The sequence below is a fragment of the Dendropsophus ebraccatus genome, chromosome 14 (assembly GCF_027789765.1).
Source record: "Dendropsophus ebraccatus isolate aDenEbr1 chromosome 14, aDenEbr1.pat, whole genome shotgun sequence".
NCBI classification, from domain to species: domain Eukaryota; kingdom Metazoa; phylum Chordata; class Amphibia; order Anura; family Hylidae; genus Dendropsophus; species Dendropsophus ebraccatus.
Window position 1 is genome coordinate 24,357,140 of NC_091467.1, and position 16,811 is coordinate 24,373,950.

The window sequence follows — 16,811 nt, forward strand, 5'->3', positions numbered from 1 at the left end:
AATTGTGTGTATCCATAGGTATAGATCGCCGTATAACACGCCATGGAGGAATGTTGACCTTACCTAACATTGGCCTTATTTCCCTTAGTTGTCTATATAAGATGGGTAGGTGTCAGCCCACTGTTAATGTAGCAAAATACTCTCTTTTTCCGCAGAACGTTGCCTTGAAGATCACGAGTCGGTGGTGGAGGTGCAGGCCATGTGGCCAGCTGGAGGAGACAGCAAGTTTATTTTTCGCAAGAATTTTGCCAAGTATGAACTGTTTCGGGGATCTCCGGTGAGTACAAAGGATCTTATGTCTACAGGAAGACAGATAAATGGTTGTGGCAGGGACTGTTCAGATAATTACATGTTCCTCTCTGTCCTGCCACTCAGCTATGTCCTGGTCAGAATCCTCTACGTTAAAGAATATTTTAGTCATTGTGCTTCTGCTTCACCGGCCACCATAAATAACCCTAGTGGCAAAATACTTCTGACTTATCCCAGCTCAGCTGCGTCAACTACAGCGAGTATAATACCACACAAACTAGCGTCCATGGTTTTTTCCCATTCACTACATTCTCCGACCACACTCTAAAACATGGTGGCAGCTGCAGGGGAACATTCTTCCCTTATTGCATCCTCTGCAGGAGGGCAGCCTGTACCTCACAGGGTTTATGCACTGTATGCACCCTCTCCATACGGACCATCCAGTTCATGCTTTTTTTTTTTATAACATTTCTGAATGCTGACCTCTGTTTGTCTCTCCAATAGAGAAGGAATGAAGCACTGACTGCACATGTGTGGTGATCACCTTTCATTCCAGAGACAATTTTGTCATTATTCTCAGGATTGGTGGAGGTCCCATTGGTTGAACCTCCACAAATCAAGCTTCTGGATAGGGTATAAAAAGTTGGGATTTTATCTGTCATCACTTTGTAGTTGCTGTTTAGGGACTAGAAAGACATTTCATAAATAGCGATGAGTGAACTTGCTTGCAGCAATGTTTGTCTGAACCCAAACGCTCGGCATTTGACTCTCGGCGGCTGGAGAAGTTGGATGCCATAGGCGGTACCCATGTTGTCCCCCTAGAGCGGCATCCAACTTCTCCAGCCGCCAGGAGTCAAATACTGAGTATTTGGGTTCAGATGAACGTAACATTCTGCAAGTTTGCTCAACACTATTCATAACATATCCATGCATCGCAGCAGTAGTATAGCATACCTTCACGCTGTTCACGCTGCCATCATGGCTTCTTCTGCAATGGAGGACATGACAGCAGTGCCCTACCCGTTAAATGTCACCAACTGTGCTCAATGAAGCCCATTGACCTTTAATGGGGTTCTTTGTGTTCCGACATGGTGTTATGATCAGAAGAGTAGCACAGCATGCTGCACTTTTCCTTCCTGTCAAATCTGATGGAATTACCAATGGAGGGTCCAAACAGTTGTGTGTACTAAGCCTTAGAAGAAAGTTTTAACATCTCCGACAACATGTGCACACGACTTTTGAAGAGTGCGTTGGCTATTTCTTTAGCAGGCAAATGTCTTGGCATCAACCCTTCCCTATGAGGTTTTTAATGACATTTCTTACATCACCTGCGTCTCATTTCAAAGGTTTCAGTAAAGCTTAGACAAGAGAGGATGCAGTCGAGATTGCAACAATCTTTCTTGCTGAAGAAACGCTTCAAGGACATGCAAGAGCTGATAAAACTTTTCAGCCAGACCACTGATTTTAGAGCAGAGTGGTGGTCGGTCACCTAGACAATGAGCTGTCAACAATAGGAGGGAAAGAGCAGCATGTCAAGACAAGGAGGCAAATTTGCTAAATGAATGTACAGTATTTGGAGTCGTACAACTATATTAGTTAAGATGGGAATACCCCTTTAAGAATAAAACCTTGGATTCTAAAACAAGCCATAACTTAGTCTTAGTAAAAAATTATTCTTTACATAAGTACAAATACCTATATTTTCATTCACAGTATGCCTTATTCCCAGAGGATATGATTGCTGGAAACTTAGAAGCTCACAAAGGATTGTCTCACTCCGAGCTTATACAGGTGGGTAACTGAGAAGTACAGACAAGGAGCTTGGTCAGCCACGTCCAGGACATCTCAGATGCTTTACATCTGGTTTCCTCAGTACTTGTTGATAGTGTGACAGGGTCCTGGACGTTCTGTACAGTGACTGGACAGTTTAGAGAAGGCTAGAGCAAGTATCAACCAGTTTAGGGTTACAGAGACTTGACAACTAAAGCAAGTCTGGACTGCTATCCAAAGATATCCAAGATCACTTTATACACACGTAACCTGGGTGAAACCTGATAAATATTCTCCCTCACAGAACTTCCTCAACTCAGGCAGCTGGCCCGAAATCCAAGGCTACTTACATATGAAGGAGAGTGGACGCAAAGTATGGAAGCGCTTCTTTTTTTTCCTACGCCGCTCCGGCCTCTATTACTCTGCAAAGGGGACATCCAAGGTAACTATGTAACTGCATACCACATGTTTCACAATTCCAGCTATAAATCTGGAGATGTTAAGCAGCTAACACGTCGTTGGGTGTTGGTGTTTTGGGTGTTGAATATCAAATTAGCTGCAACAACCAATGGAAGTCTACCATAGGCCCTAAACTGTTCACAAAACTTGGGCTCCATGCTGTGTCTCCTTCTCTTCATGCAGGTTGCTTCAGGACGCAATGTTCTTAACTCTGGTCTGTCACTGGAAAGTGGCACCTTCCTGGGGTCCAGGGTATGCAGCATGGACTGCAGGAGAATATGGGCCAATTCAGAAAGTTTTAAACTTCCGAAATGAAACAGAAAGCTCTACGTCCCTTTCTATAACCTTTCTTAACCTTCTATGACCTACTGGCTCAACAAAACCACACTTATTTAAACAAGAGTTACCCATGCGTGCAGCTGATCACCCCGATCCTACACATCAAACTCTTAGTGATCAGCAGATATCACTGTATGAAAATGCTGCACTGCCTCCACAGGGGAAATTTAGTATTACATGCCAATCGCATAACTTGGTCTCATAGTAAGGCTTGTAGGCACAGAGCCTTCACACTATGATGCCTTCTTCAGACAACCAATGTTAACAATCATCTTTTAAGGTTACCTTTCTAGCTATGATTGGTACGTGTATTGTCAACTTACTGTCATGTATTGGGGCGTTATTCAGAGGTCAGATCTTTTAGAGTTAGTTAGGCATATGTATGGGTACAGGCCTGGTCAGATATTTTTCTTGGGAAGACAGTCACAGACAGAGTAGAGAGCATGAAAATACAGTATGATGTGCAAGTGCAAAAAGAGGGCACTATAGTCACATTTAACTCAGAACTGTTAAATAGTCTATGGTATGGATCACCAAACCAACTCTGACTCTTATTAGCCAATGGCAGTTTACATACATTAAAACCATAAAATATAAAGCTTAACTTATGAATAATTTATACATTAGTTGGCAGAAGGGTGACTGATGAAAGAAGTTGTGTTATTACTCAACACCACCAGCTCCATTATTGTTAGAGGGGAAAACCCGAGCTAATTGAGACCAAGTGATACAAAGAAAAAAAAAATAGATCATATTAAATATATTCAGGTTTCTGCATTGGTTGACTAAACAGTAACCGCGATGGTATCGGAGGTTCTGGGCTCTGAACCAATGTATAACCAATATTGTTGCTATGGTTTAACGTCTTAGGACCCTCGCCACTTACAGTATTTTGCTGATGTGAATGAATCTAATGCCTATTGCCTGACACAAGGAAAGAAGCTTTACAGCGCCCCCACAGAATTTGGTTTCTGTTTAAAGGTAAGTGGAATTTGATGGATTTCTTAGTTTTCAGTTTCCTGTATTATCTTGGTCATAACTTTTTTTTAACATTATTGCATCGGATCGTTTCAGCCTTACAAGATGAGGAGCGGCACTAAAGGGCTAAAGATTTTATGCAGTGAGGATGAACAGTCTCGTACTTGTTGGCTTACTGCCATCCGTCTATTTAAGGTGAGCCTTAAGTTCATGTCTTGGTGTGGGTTTGAAAGATATGTGCTAGGTTGAGCCAGGAAATCAAGTCCTGGGGTCGTCCAAGGAGCCATGTGTTGTAGTTCTTTAAGGAACATGCCAGGAAGGCATGTTCTGCTGTTGTCCAAGAAGTCATGTGCCCAGGAAGCCATGTTTTACGGTTATCTAGGAAGTCATGTTTGGTAGTTGACCAAAAAGTCATGCCCTGTAGTTGTCCAAGAAACCATGTTCTGTGATCGTCCATGAATCTTTGAAATATCTTTATCCAGGAAGGCGTCTTCTAGTTGTCCTTGTGTCTTTGTTTTCTTGCATGTCCAGTGGTCATCCAGGAAGCCATGTTCTGTATTTGTCCAGGAAGTCATGGTTAGTGCTTGTCCAGGAAGTCATGTCCAGTAGTTGTAGAAGAAGTTGTGTTCTGTAGTTGTCCATGAAGCCATGTTCTGTAGTTGTCCAGGAAGCCATGTTCTGTAGTTGTCCATGAAGCCATGTTCTGTAGTTGTCCAGGAAGCCATGTTCTGTAGTTGTCCAGGAAGCCATGGTTGGTAGTTGTCCAAGAAGTCATGTACAGTAGTTGTAGAAGAAGTTGTGTTTGTGGTTGTCCAGGAAGCCATGTTCCGTGTTTTTTTTGGAAAGCCGTGTCCTGTAGCTGTCCAGGAAGCTATGTTCTGTAGTTGTCCAGGAAGCCATGTTATGTAGCTGTCCTGGAAGCTATGTTCTATAGTTGTCCAGGAAGCCATGTTATGTAGTTGTCCAGGAAACCATGCTCTGTAATTGTCCAGGAACCATGTCATGTAGGTGTCCAGGGAGCCGTGTCTTTTACAGTTTCATCAAGGTTTCTTCAGGCCCAACTGCATATGTGAAATACATTCTGTCTAAAATTCGTCTCCTGACTGGAAGAAAATGATTCTCACCAACCCTACTTTCTTACAGTACGGAGCCCAGCTCTATAAAAACTACCAGCTCTCCAGGCGAAGTCCGCAGTCTTGGACAGACCTCAAAAAACAGGTACTATGGGAAATGACTGGGCTGTGCCAATTATTAGATTAGAATTTCAGTTCTTAGAAGCTTATCTGTAATATAGCTTGTTGCCTTCTGTAATGTACTGTCCTAGCAACATACAGCACTATCTATGTGGAACGGCACACATACAGAAGAGCAGACCCATGGCAAAGGTCAAAATTGGGCTTGTCAATTCTGTGTCATGTCTGTCGGTCACGTCCTACAACAAAATCAGCCTTCTCATCTTCTGCTGATATTATTACCATGATGACTGGCTTCACATGGCACACATGACCAAGCAGATTCCTATATAATGCAATGTTTTGAGTCTGAGTAAAATATCGTAACATCAGCCTATGGTTATATACCTGTTTAATAATAGAGCCGCTTAATATTCCAGCTCAGCACTTACACTACTAGTTAAATATGGAATACAACTGAGCACACAGGTCAAAGTCTACTGTATCGATCCACAAGTTAGAAATACATGATTTGCGCAGGTGGACAGGATAATGGTCACACACAGAAGTGCACAGTACAAGTTCATGTCCATTTTTCAGCTCACAACTAACAATTCTCGTCAGATAAGTTGTCGCTAAAAGAGTCTGGCAGCGATTTTGGTATACAGCTAGTTTATTTGTATGGCCATCTTAAGACCTAATGAGTGGGCCCACTGGGTCTAAGGAATTATCTTTATTAGTGTTGAGTAGACTTGCCGAATAGGTCGGCAACGTTCTTCGAACCCTGAATGCTTTCTATTTGACTTCTAGTGGCTAAAGAAGTGGGATGCTGCCCTAGAGAGACCTGAAAAACCTGGATACAGCCATAGGCTAGCCAAATGTTTGGCAAGTCTGCTCAACACTAATCTTTATCTTACAGTCACTGTAGCATCAATAGTCTCTAATAAGGAGTAGTGCACTACAGAATCAGAATATAGTATCATAGTCAGGTACTTATTAACTTAACTTATTAAATTTACATCCCTGCTCTTTCTATGCTTAAGAGTCCAGTGGGTGGTTCTACTGAGACTGACAGCATTCCCTATATGACTATATGCATACAGAGATAGGTGTTAATCACCAGTAAGACCACCCATTGGACTCCTAAGCACAGAAAAAAGTCCAAAATGTAATCATTGACAGCAAAATCTGTCTATAAGTTTACATACAGAAGGCTGTCAATCACTGAGTAGGACTGCCCACCGGGCTGAACTGCAATATCCGGCGCCACTAATGGACAACATGAGCCAAGTTTCAGGAAGAAAGTGGCCATATTTTTCTATCTTCATAAAACCTCTTGATTATCACTGAAAAATTACCCTTTCAGTTTATAGACGCCTGTCACTGACTGTTTTGTTCTCATAGCGCAGTGTATCTGATAGCACTTTGGTTCCCATGGATTTTTCGGGGTGTACCGGTCGCGTAATAGAGAATCCTCTCGAAGCACTTTCAGTGGCCCTTGAAGAAGCCCAGTCCTGGAGGGTAGGTATTATCTGCAGTTGTAAACCTGCAGTATTGAAGTTTGTATCTTCAGACTAGAAAATTATATTTATGGTTACACTAATCTATATATCATATAGGGATAAGGAGCCCGGAGTGCTTAAAGCGACTCTGTACCCACAATCTGACCCCTCAAACCGCTTGTACCTTCAGATAGCTGCTTTTAATCCAAGATCTGTCCTGGGGTTTGTTCAGCAGGTGATGCAGTTATTGTCCTAAAAAACAACTTTTAAACTTGCAGCCCAGTGTCAAATTAGTGTGGCCTTGAGTACCCATGCCCTAGGATTGTGACGCCCATCCGTCCCTCCTCTCTGCCCTCTTCACCATTTTTCCTATTCATCACCTGTCTGAACACTGCACAGGTACCTTAACGATCCAGCCCATGTGCAGTGTTCACACAGGTGATTAATAGGAGAAAATGTTCTAGGGGCATTCCTAATGATGAGGAGGGAGGGGAAAAGGGACAGAGGGGTGTCGCAATCCTAGGACATGAGTACTCTAAACCATGCCAATTTGACACAGGGCTGCAAGTTTAAAAGTAGTTTTTTTAGGACAATAACTGCATCACCTGCCGTACGGACCCCAGGACAGATCTTGGATTAAAAAGCAGCTATCTGATGGTACAAGTGGTTTGGGGGGGTCAGATTGTGGGTACAGAGTCACTTTAATAGAGAGCAATGTCTATGTACTATAAGGCTTTGTTCACATTACGTATGAGACCGGCCGTTCCGTGACCCCGGCCGGGTCACAGAACGGCCGCTCTCTGGACGGATCATCTCGGCTGGTACTTAAGTATCGGCCGTGTGATCTTTCCGGCCGCGGAGCTCTGATGCGGGTGCATCAGCGTGCGCCCACATCAGAGCTTCCCATAGCCCACAGTGAAGCGAGCGGCCGGAAACTGACAGGTCTTTCTGCGGCCAGAATTCACTGAATTCCCGCCACAGAAAACTGACCTGTCAGTTTTTTCCGGCACCATATGGGCTCCCGGCCGGAGCGTACACGATGTGTGTATGCTCCGGCCGGGATCCCATTGCACATAAGGCTTTGTTACACACCGCAAAACTACGGTCGTAGTTCTGCGGCGAGAACTACGGCCGTAGTTTTTTATGTTGTGTGGACACAGCCTAAATCTATAGTATTTGTCTTATATTTTATATATATATATATATATATATATATATATATATATATATATGTATAATTCATGTGATCATTTGATATTGCTTAGAATATATATATTTTGTGTGTAAAATGGTGTTTATTTTCCCACAGAAAAAGACAACCCACCGATATAGTCTACCCACACCGTGCCAGACAACCCCAAGTAGTGCAGGTACGTTCAATAGGATAAAAATACACTATTGCTATTGTGACCGTATAATAAGATTTTCTTCTTTTTAGCATCTTTATACGGGAAACGACATTCTTGCAGATATGGGCGGGTCCAAATTGTCTGCAACATGATTTAACTTACTATACCTCATATGATTGCGCGCAATAGCGCCACACTAGTCCACAGCCTGTGTGTGGTATTGCAGCTGAGCTATCTACAAAACCAGGCAGCCATGTTTTTCCAATCCTGGAGAACCCCTTTAATCCGGAGAGGGTGGGGGTGGGGGTTGATCATGTGACCATCTATTCCAAATACCACTGATGATACATATGGACCTGCTATGTGACTTTGGCCTGTCTGTAGTTGTATGAATTGCATCACACTGTTGAGGTATAGTTACACCCAATGTATTTCTATCCCGTCAGTGATACACAAGACTCAGCCGTGGTATCATGGGCGTCTGTCCCGAGATGAGACTCAGCGACTGATAATGCAACAAGGAATGGTGGATGGGTAAGATCCATGCAATCATATTGTCATCAGTGATTCAGTACTCCTTCAGTAAGGGAACGGCAGCCATCATCATACCTATTGTTCTCCTGTTTACTGTAAACATTGTGTTCTCCAGAAGCTTCTTATTTGCTGTGACGTCACTGTAGACTTGTCATCAGGATTATTATACCCGGCCTAGACACTCACCATATCACCACTTCACAAGTGTCAGTAATCCCTCAGATTACTTTATATCCCTCATAGCCCCATGACCCTGACCAGATACCTGGAGCTTCTTGTCTTACAATATTGGGACCCATCAGGCCTGCAGAGACCTTTCCTCAACCCTTGTTATAGAGGACAGAGTGTAATATGGCACAAGATTTCGGGTGAAACCATGAATTGGGTGGCTGAAGTTCCTTCTTTCACTCCTTAGGGCCCTATTACACAGGTTGATTTTCGTGCGAAAAATCGTTAAATCGTTCAAATTGAAACGATAATCATACTGTGTAACTGCAGGCAACGATCGAAAAATCGTTAGTATGTCATTGATCGTTGATATAGATCTGAACCTGAAATTATCGTTAATCGTTTGCTGTAATTCCACGTTCGTTCGCTCAAGTTCCGCATTTGTTCACTAATCATTCAGTGTAATAGCACATGGTTCATTGTTTTTCTGGGATCAGAAGGAGTAAACGATCATAGTAACGATCATAGCTAACGATTATCGTCCTGTGTAATATGGTGAACGATTTCAGGTTAACGATAAGCAATCTCATTTACGATAGTTTATCGTTATGGTGCGTTTAAACGGAACGATTATCGTTCATTTTGATCTTTCAACATGTTCTCAAATCGTCGTTGGGTGTTCGCTAAAAATTCGCAGATCGCTTTGTGCAGTCTTTCAAAGATTCACCCTATGTGGGAGATGGGCTTATAACGTTTTTTCTAACGATTTTTCGAACAATTTATTCATCTAAATGCTGATTGTTATAAAAACAAAATCGTTGCTTCAAAATCGTTAAACGATCGATTGGGCGAATTATCGCTCCGTGTAAACGCAGCAGTAGTCGTTAATCGTTAAAAATCGCTCAGTGTAATAGGACCCTTACTCTCTTTTTCCTTCCCTCCATCCCTCTTCCTCCCTTTCTCTATCCTTCCCTGACTTCCTTTACTCCTTCCCTCCCCTTCTTTATTGCCTCCCTATGTAATGTAAAAGTGTCAGTGATCAGCCGAGGATTGGGAATAAACCAGCTCATCGGCTGATCAAATCTTATTGTGCGGGCGGTAAAATTTATCGCTATCGGTCACACATGTGTGGCCATTTGCAATATATTTAAAGGGGTACGCCAGGGACAAAAAAATTTCCATCAAATCAACTGATGTCAGAAAGTGCCAGAGATTTGTAATTTACTTCAATTAAAAAATCTCCAGTCTTCCAGTAATTATAAGCTGCTGTATGTCCTGCAGGAAGTGGTGTATTCTTTCCAGTCTGACACAGTGCTCTCTGCTGCCACCTCAGTCCATGTCAGGAACTGTCTAGAGCAATAGCAAATCACCATAGAAAAACTCTACTGCTCTCCAGACTGCGAAGATTTTACCACTTACTGTAGGACATACAGCAGCTGATAAGTACTGGATAACTTGAGATTTTTTAAAAGAAGTAAATTACAAATCTTTGACATTTTTGACACCAGTTGATTTTAAAGAATATTTTTTGCTAGAGTACCCCTTCAAATGGCTGTTCGAATGATACAGGGATTGTTTGTGTGGCCCAGCCACAGTAATGATTGTGCCCTGTAAAGACACTGCAAACGAGCACCGATCTAGCTGATTTATGCTCGTTTGCATCCCTGGACAGCCATGTAAAAGGACCTTTACTCCTTCCCTTCCTTCATCCATCATTCCCTCCCATCCTTCCTTGTCCCAGTGAATGATATCATATCCTATTATATCCTGTGATATTCCATCACTAACATTAGCGCTCTCTTTGTCTCCTTGCAGAGTGTTCCTAGTGCGAGAAAGCACAAGAAACCCCAAAGGATTCGTCCTGTCATTGTGTCACTTACAGAAGATCAAGCACTACCTCATCTTACCGGTACGTCACGTGACTGACACCAGCGCAGCGGGAGAGCATGGACTGCGAGTGTGCACTGTGCCCAGCGGTCAGGACTGTGCAGCCGCCAAGTCTAATGGGCTTGTTTTACCGCAGATTGATAAGAATTATATAACGTGACAGCCATTAGCTGTGTCCCCGCTGTCAGATAAGCCTGTTATAATGATTGCGGCATACTTTATTACAGGCTGCCTGACCTTTTCATCTCTGGCAGAATCTCATTATTCTGGTCTCCCTCTCCTCGCACCTGCCTCTTCTGGCCCTCCATCCATTTCACACCCATAAATTTCTCTTCACCAGCATTTTTTTATTAGTAACAATTGGGGGAGGGGGGGGGGGGAGATTTATCAAACATGGTGTAAAGCAAAACTGGCTCAGTTGCCCCTAGCAACCAATCAGATTCCACCTTTCATTCCTGACAGACTATTTGGAAAATGAAAGGTGAAATCTGATTGGTTGCTAGGGGCAACTGAGCCGGTTTCACTTTACATGTTTGATAAATCTCCCCCAATGTCTTTTCTGCTGTACATGACAATATTCACTTACGGCAGTTGCAAAACATTCACTTACAGCCTGTTGAAATACATGTCCTAGGCTGTTGGGGCATGCTGGAAGTTGTAGTCTTATATAAAGGACACAGTGTATCCATCCACTTATAGTAAAGATATAGTAACCGTATCGTTACCGATGTCCTTGCAGCCCTTGCTTAACTATATACATTACCTATCCACGTTCCAGGGCTGCTGCTGCGGTCTTCTTCTCCACGGGTCCCGCGCGCTCTAACTTCAGAGTGGCCTGTCAGCTGACAGGCCGCTCTGAAGCTAAAGTGCGCGGGACCCGGAGAAGACCGCAGCAGCAGCCCTGGAACGTGGATAGGTAATGTATATGGTCATTCGCCTGCCGCGCACCGCTATTACACGTAGCAGTGCGCGGTCGGCGCCCGACGAAAACAGGTCCAAATCTATATCAACGATCAGCCGATGATTGTTGTCATCGGCTGATCGTTGTATTTATTACATGGAGCGATAATCGTCCGAATCGGGCCGATTCGGCCGATTATTGTTCCGTGTAATAGTACCCTAAGAGTACAGTGATATGTGCAGGACCGGCTCCAGGTTTTTGGGCCCTCAGGCAACAGAGCCTCAGCGGGCCCCTCATCCATCTACTATGCACCCATCATCCACACACAATGCACAATCACTTGAGACACCACTAACATACACAAACACTCATTACTGACAGACACTGACTGACACTGGCTGACTGATACTTACTGACTGACACTGACTGACTCTGATCGACACTGACTGACTGAACCAGGCAGACTCAGGGTCCTATTACATGGAGCGATTTTTAACGACTTATGATAAAGGATCGCAAAAGAGATTGTTTATCGTTAACGTGAAATCGGTCACCATATTACACAGAGCGATAATCGTTAGTTTACGTTCGTTACTACGATCGTTATTGCGATCATTACTATCATCGTTTATTCCTTCTCATCCCAGCAAAACAATGAACAATGTGCAATTACACTAAACGATTAGTGAAAAAATGCGGAACTTGAGCGAACGAATGTGGAATTTTCAATTTTCCGATCGTTGCCTGCAATTACACAGAAAGCTTATCGTTTAAATTCGAAGGATATAACGATTTTTCGCACGATAATCGTCCCTTGTAAGAGGGCCATCAGACACTGACACACAGCACTTACAGCTCAGTCTTCTCCCTCTTGCTCTCTATCAGGCTGCTCTCCACATTGTAAGGTTGAGGACCTTCGGGTCATGTGATCAGGTCCTTCACCCTTTTCTCTCTGTGTCTTTTGATGTTCAGCCTCTCACCCTGCACTACAGTAAGCAGGCTGAACATTAGAACACTGGGTTCCTCTCCCTCTCTGGGCCCCTAGAGGCACTGTGGGCCCTGGCACTTGCCCGGGTAGGCCCTGTGCTGACGCCGGCCCTGGATATGTGGAATATGAATCCTCTGTAATGGTGTCACCACGGCCTGTGTGTCTAGCTACGAGCCGCATTCTGTTATGATGTCTTTCCATAGGCTGTATTCTGTTGCATTCCAGGCTGTGTTCCATCGTAATGATGTCACCCGTCTTTTTTTTTTTTTTTTTAAAGCTGTGTTCTGTTGATGTCACAATGGCCTGTATCCTAACTGTGTGTTCTATTCATGTCACAATGGCCTGTATCCTAACTGTGTGCTCTATTTTGATGATGTCACAATGGCCTGTATCCTAACTGTGTGCTCTATTTTGATGATGTCACAATGGCCTGCCTGTACATTTACTGTAGGGTTCTATCAGACAAAGAGATTTTTAGTTTCCACCAATTAACGATAAACGATTGCAAACAAACCTTTTCGGGAATGACCTGAAATCATTCGCCATAATACATGGAATGATAGTCGTTCATTTGTGTACATACAACGAAAGATTATTGAACAATTAATGATGATTTTATGGTCAGCTCAAAATATGCGATGAACGACGCACGGACAAAATTTCGTCAGTAGTTTGATCGTTGCCTGCATACACACTGAAGGATTATTGCTTAAATACGATATAACGTTTTTTTGTTTGATAATCTTTTCCGTGTTAAATGTCCTTAGTTTAGCTGTGTCTTTATATGGGTCGCACTGTGATGGTACTGATAGGTTTGCGTACCTACACTGTGTTGTATTGTGATGATGTCACATCATTTATAATAAGCTTTTTGTTATGATGTCACAGTGACCCGAGTGTCTATTTATTTGTTGTGTTCTATGGTGATGATGTCACAGTCATCTGTGTGTTTATTTATAAGGTGTGTTCTATGGGGATGATGATGATACAGTGACCTATGTGTTCATATACCTTGTGTTCTATGGGGATGATGTCACAGTGACCTGTGTGTTTGTATACCATATACCTTGTGTCCTGTTGTGATGATGTCACAGTGACCTATGTGTTCGCATACCATATACCTTGTGTCCTGTTGTGATGATGTCACAGTGACCTGTGTGTTCATTTCCCTTTTGTTCTGTTGTGATGATGTCACAGTGACCTGTGTGTTCATTTCTATGTTGTGTTCTATTGTGATGTCACAGTGACTTGTATCCAGGATTAGAAAAAGCACAGCTACTTTCTTGCAAAAACAGCCCCCCCCCCTCGCTTTACATATGTATGATATGTGATATGGTGAAGCCAAGGACGACGTAGACAGGTTATTGGTAGTAGGACAGTTCATTTATATAATCCAGGGTCTCTCTAGAAATGCGCAATGAACTTTGGGGCCTTAAGCCATTTCTAGAACAATTCTTTCAAGGATTATGAGCTGAACCTCAATGACACCAAAGACATTTTCCTGACTTACCAAACCACATTCTCGTTATATGGCTTTAAAATACTTAAAACAACAGAATTTACAGCCATGGATTATTAGTGAGGTCTTTATACTGGGTGATCATTTCCAGTGACCGCATCCCCCATAGACATAAGGAACCCCCAGCCTTCAAGAGTCATAGACACCATTATGTTAGGTTGGACCTGAGTACTGTCATCATCCATATGGAGCTGCTGGATTCGGGTGCCCCATGGATTAGGTGCCACAACCAACACCATGCATAGCGAGGGGAAAAAAGCACCAGCCCTGCATGGATGATGAGAGCACTTGTGTCATGAAGAGGTCTTGGGTCTTCTTTACACGACCAGAGGAGAATTTAACATGTCAGGATGCATTAGGATGACATCCTGATTCTGATTAGGATTCAAAAATGCCCAATTACCCTATGTAAAGTATGTACAGGAGCAGGGACACATATCAAAGACAGGAGTCCCTGCCACTACACAATACACTGATGGACTGGGCTGGGTGCAGAGTTCACAGCCCAGTGTATATAATGGATAGAAGCTGTAATACATATGGCTCCATACCTCCGGGCCACACAGTGTACAGGAACAGGGAGGAAACAAAAAACAAAACATTTGGATTCTAAAAATTCACAATTATTTGTGAAATTTGCATCAAATCCAATTCATGCCAAATTCATTCACTCATCATGATCAAAGGGGTGTGTCCGAACCCTAACGCTCTGAATTTGATTACTGGTGGCTGAAGAAGTTGGATGCAACCCTAGGGAGTCTGGAAAAACATGGATACAGTCTATGGCCTATGTCTTTATCCATATTTCCCAGGCAGTCTTAGGGCTGCATCCAAATTCTTCAGCCACCAGTAATCAAATGCAGAGCCTTTAGGTTCGAATGAACTGGTTCACTCATCTCTTGTAAAATGGCCATTGCAACGCTAGGCACCAACAAGGCTCCTTTTAGCTTCTTTGTAAGTAAAAGTAGATGTCAGCCAATACATGAGCAATCAAAACCTGTTAACAGAGAGGTATGTTGGGGGTTAAATGGATTATCCAGCGTTAGAAAAACATGGCCACTTTCTTCCAGAGACAGCACCTCTTTTGTCTCCAGTTCAGGTGTGGTTTGCAATTAAGCTCCATTCACTTCAATGGAACCGAGTTACATAACCTACACCCAAACTGGAGACAAGAGCCGTGCTGTCTCTGGAAGAAAGTGACCATGTTTTTCTAACGCTGGATAACCCCTTTAATAACATAGCTACAGGGCCTGCATCAGCACAAGGCTTACCTGGGCAAGTGCCGGGGCCCACAGCATCTCTAGGGGCCCAGAGAGGGAGAGGGGCACGGTTTTCTGATGTTCAGCCTGGTCACTGTAGTGCAGGGTGAGGGGCTGAACATCAGAAGACACAGGAGACGGAGCAGGACCTGCACAGAGAGAGAAAAGGCATAAGGACCTGATCACATGACCTAAAGGTCCTCAACCCCACAGTGTGGAGAGCGGACCACAGAGAGGAAGAGGGAGAAGACTGAGGTGTAACTGCAGTGTGTCAGTGTCTGAGTGTGTCAGTGTCAGTCAGTCAGTGTCTATGTCAATAATGTATGTTTGTACATGTTAGTGGTCTCACGTTATTGTGCATAGTGTGTAAATGAGGGTCCTGGAGCCGGCCCTGCATATCTACTAATCATCCAAGAGTTGATTTTATATACCGTAGTTGATTTGATTTTCTATACCGTACTATATGTAAGCGTCCATATTAATCTGTATATAGTAAATTTATAATGAACGCGTATGTCACTACTTTTTATTTCAATCGTAGTGTGAGGAAGATGGCAAACCTTTCTACTCAATGGACGATGGACAAACCAAATTCGTAGACCTTATCCAGCTGGTTGAGTTCCACCAGATCAACAGGGGCATCCTGCCGTGCACCCTCAAGCACTACTGCACTTCTGTCGCCTTGTAATTTGGGGATTGATGACTACCATCAGACCATTGCGATTTAAGACGGACGTGATCGGTGCGGCACACGTTCAATGCTGGGATTTCCAGATTGTTACCGTGCGGATCCAAATCCTCGGCTGAGCGGATGACGTTGTATCAGGAAGCACATAGTCAATAAGCTAACGTTTATCTTGTGATGCTACAATCATCCTCACATGACTGTCGGGTGACGGCAGAATGACATTTGGTGGCTGAATTCCAGTGGAAGACAAGCTTTCCGTAATCTCTTCTGCCCTCTGAGAGACGGCAGGAGAAGGGCACCATAGCTGTGTCCGGGAAGGAATGTTCATGGGTGCATCTGTTGCGGAGGGCACTGTACTGTAAATACCTACAAGGCCAGTTCATTGTCAAATATTTTATATAAGAAATCGTAAACTATATTATATTTTTTTCCCTCTATTTTCTCTTATTTTGTACAGAATTCTCTAAATACAAAATCTACATAAGAAGAGGAGCAGTTTATTTATATGTATCCCAACGTGTCACAAGAATAAAAAAAAATGGTCACTACTCTTTGTTTACTGAATTAAGGGGGGGGGGGGTCGGTATTGGGCTCTGTTCACATTGGCATCATGGGAGCCCATTTTATTGTGGATTCAACTTTTGCAAAAATTTACAAGGGGGTCTCCTTAAAGTTTTCCAAAAGTGGAGGCTTGAAATGGCAGTGTGAATAGAGCCTATAGGGGTTATATCGACATCAATGTGTATTCAAGAGAAAAGGAGCGCCTTGATCTTCTAAGAGAATAGAACTTGACCACCACTCTATTGTATGTCTATGGGACTTCCCAAGAAGTGATTAGGCCGTAAGTTTCAGTTATGGGGTGAAAAAAATTAATTATAAATCAATTGTTCTTACAGATGTGTGATTTACTTCTATTAAAAAAAATCTCAAGCCTTACAGTACTTTTCAGCTGCTTTATGTTCTGCAGGAAGTGGTGTATTCTTTCCAGTCTGACACAGTGCTCTCTGCTGCCTCCTCTGTCCATGTCAGAAACTGTCCCGAGTAGGAGA

General features: G+C 43.2%; 1 protein-coding gene across 4 annotated transcripts in view; it reads left to right on the plus strand.

The window, feature by feature from the left end:
- GRB7 (growth factor receptor bound protein 7) overlaps window positions 1–16,310 on the plus strand; it is an 81,386-nt gene extending 65,076 nt beyond the window's left edge. For all 4 annotated transcript variants that reach the window (XM_069953211.1, XM_069953213.1, XM_069953212.1 and 1 more), the window contains 11 exons: window positions 156–277; window positions 1,963–2,040; window positions 2,324–2,461; window positions 3,688–3,798; window positions 3,892–3,990; window positions 4,939–5,013; window positions 6,372–6,488; window positions 7,779–7,839; window positions 8,265–8,352; window positions 10,336–10,429; window positions 15,616–16,310. In XM_069953211.1, coding sequence (XP_069809312.1) covers window positions 156–277; window positions 1,963–2,040; window positions 2,324–2,461; window positions 3,688–3,798; window positions 3,892–3,990; window positions 4,939–5,013; window positions 6,372–6,488; window positions 7,779–7,839; window positions 8,265–8,352; window positions 10,336–10,429; window positions 15,616–15,762 — 1,130 coding nt within the window. In that variant the 3' untranslated portion in view covers window positions 15,763–16,310. The remainder of the gene's footprint in view (window positions 1–155; window positions 278–1,962; window positions 2,041–2,323; window positions 2,462–3,687; window positions 3,799–3,891; window positions 3,991–4,938; window positions 5,014–6,371; window positions 6,489–7,778; window positions 7,840–8,264; window positions 8,353–10,335; window positions 10,430–15,615) is intronic.
- Window positions 16,311–16,811: the final 501 nt, after the last annotated feature.